The 2,500-nt window shown below is 51.2% G+C and overlaps 2 protein-coding genes across 4 annotated transcripts in view; one reads left to right on the top strand and one right to left on the bottom strand.

Annotated features, from left to right (window-relative positions):
• Nucleotides 1-2,500, top strand: part of septin7b (septin 7b) — a 407,282-nt gene that overhangs the window by 259,724 nt on the left and 145,058 nt on the right. The window lies entirely within an intron of this gene.
• The window catches only part of znf385d (zinc finger protein 385D), a 68,957-nt gene that overhangs the window by 1,915 nt on the left and 64,542 nt on the right, over nt 1-2,500 (bottom strand). For both annotated transcript variants that reach the window (XM_076279511.1, XM_076279509.1), the window contains exons 5-6: nt 1,282-1,644; nt 1-53 (exon numbers count right to left, since the gene is read on the bottom strand). The exon at nt 1-53 is cut by the window's left edge and continues 129 nt beyond it. In XM_076279511.1, the coding sequence (XP_076135626.1) occupies nt 1-53; nt 1,282-1,644 (416 nt within the window). The remainder of the gene's footprint in view (nt 54-1,281; nt 1,645-2,500) is intronic.

Genomic DNA, 2,500 nt, shown 5'->3' with positions numbered 1-2,500 from the left:
CTTGATGGAGCCTGTGCCGCTCCGGGCCTCCAGCATGGTCTTGTGCTTGGTGCCTGGGGAGGGTGAGGAGAGGTGCTAATCAAGGAACGGCTAACTCTCCAGAAGTTTCTAGGGAGTGTGTAGGGAAGTGTTTCATTTCAAAGGCAATTCATGCCCACTAGTGTGGTCTGTGGTACTGTGGGTCTGATGAGGTTGATGTGGGGAGTTCATGAAGGAGTCACAAAGAAAAAAAAAATCAACTTGGTAGGCTAGAGTCTGAGACCAAAGAAAGCACACAGTAATTTGTGCCCATTAGCTGCATTTGCTAATTAGCAATATTCCAAAGCCTTAAAGTAGGTCTAGTGGTAGGGAAGGGAGAGTACTACTGAGAGGTCTCTAATCTGATGGGAGCTGATTTTCTGTGCTTTAACTTTTCCACTTCTGGTCCTCTCTCTCTCTATCTCTCTCTCTCTCTCTCTCTCTCTCTCTCTCTTTTACCTGGTCTGCCCGCTGTGTGAAAAGGACATATGAGTTTGACCTGTGCATCGCGGCGAGGTGGAGCTTTTTGCTGATAAGATAGTGGCAGATCCCCTCTCTATCTCTGCCTAAGTGCAGAGCGTGTGGCTCGTGGCCAGTCTAATCTCTCTCCAGAGGACCGCTGCTCTGCCACACTCCCCCCTCCAACCCTTCCACAGCTCTGTGAAGAGGACTTAGAGGACTGAATCTGCCCAAGTCACACACAAAGAGCTCGCAGCTACACTTGGCCGTGATAAAGCAGCGCTACGCAACTATTTACCCATTTTTGAGGCGTGTCTTTTATAGGCAATTATTTGTGGTGTCGTGTTTAAACTCATTTTGGTGATGTATGGTCATGCGAAGGACAAACACACCTGCTATTCCCACTAGAGGTCAAGCGGATGCGCTGGCTCTGTGGTCTGGGACTACACTTGGTGTTGTTGATGACTCTGGCTTGGGATGCTGTGTGTATTTCTAGGCGTGTGTAGAGTGAGCAAACAAGTCTCCTTCACAGGCCTCCCGTAACATGATATATGACCAAAGACATTTTTGGTGAAAACACGTTCAGCACACTGGGTGTAAATTCTACATGCAAAAAAAATACAGCTCTTTTGGAACACTGCGCGGTGATATATAACTGCAATCAACAGCCTACAATATTTTATTTAGTATGGGGAAACGGGTTCAGTGCAAACAAAAAGATAATTTATAAAAGCTGTCAGGCTCTATCTGGGGCTCTGCAGTGGGCTAAGTAATGGATGCGGGGAGGGGCGGGGGGGTGCTTACCGCTGTTATGCGCTTCCAGCTGGGAGGGGGAGTTGACAGCCACCTTGCAGAGCGAACAGTACAGCAGACGCTTGGCCTTCTCCTCCTCCGTCTCAGTCTCTCCTGCCTCCGTCTCTTTTTCCATCTCTCCCTCCGTCTCTCCTTCCATCTCGCCCGCTGTCTGGTCCTCGGGCGTCTGTGGGTTTGGTGGGGTGGGTCCGGCGGGGCTGGCGGGGTTCACCGCTATCCCATCATCCCCTGCTCCTGGCGCCGCCGGGCTGCCGTCTGCCCCCGGGCCCCCGCTCATACTGGACGCTGGAGGCAGAGCGAGGGGCAAGGGTACGGAGGCGGACACGTGCGGCACCAACGCAGCCGGACCGCCATCTAGGAAACACAAAATGAAATCACAAGGTCAATCAAGCACAGAAGGACGCCAGCTGCTCTGCCTCTGTCCCGTTTGTGTGGCTGCATTCTGGGTCGTCCCTGTAAATGTGACCAGTACGCTGGGTAGTCCTCACTGAGTAAAATGTGACCAGTACGCTGGGTAGTCCTCACTGAGTAAAATGTGACCAGTACGCTGGGTAGTCCTCACTGAGTAAAATGTGACCAGTATGCTGGGTCGTCCGCGCTGAGTCAATGTGACCAGTACGCTGCCCTGTGCATGTACTGGTGAAGAGCACGCCTAGGAGAAGATGCTTTTGAATCCCTGGTGCAGATGATTCCCATTGAGACACACTCCATGAAGCGGTGCACTCCTGGAAGACTTATTTATCATTTTGCCTCCAGCACACTTGTGGCTTCTCTGAGTATGTCTTTGCCAGGGAGAATTGAGCTGCAGGGAGGAAGAGAAGACACACACACACGCGCGCGCACACACTTACGCACGCAGACACAAAACAATTGTAAAATATGTGATCGATGTCACCGCATGTCAACGGAATCTAATATGGCTGGTAGCCGAATTAATTACACGGGATAACACGAAGCACTGCTGTTTCTTCTTCTTCTTCTACTCTCTCTCTCTCTCTCTCTCTCTCTCTCTCTCTCTCTCTCTCTCTTCGGGATAAGATTCCTCTCAGTGGCGACTCGCCGGGCCTGATCAGTGTCAGTCTGTCTGGAGAAGGCTCCCCCCTCGCAGAAATAACACAGAGGCACAGCACACTCTCTTCATCACAGCCTGCGGCCGCCAATCGATTTGATGAGTTATGTCTTTCTATTTTTGTGGCCCATTAAATGCGCC

Source organism: Alosa pseudoharengus, unplaced genomic scaffold, assembly GCF_046254945.1.
Source record: "Alosa pseudoharengus isolate Yale_2024_CS ecotype anadromous, Long Island Sound unplaced genomic scaffold, YU_APseudo_1.1 YU_APseudo_1.1_scf_12, whole genome shotgun sequence".
In the NCBI taxonomy this organism is placed as follows: Eukaryota; Metazoa; Chordata; class Actinopteri; order Clupeiformes; family Clupeidae; genus Alosa; species Alosa pseudoharengus.
This window is presented reverse-complemented; position numbering and strand designations above follow the sequence as displayed.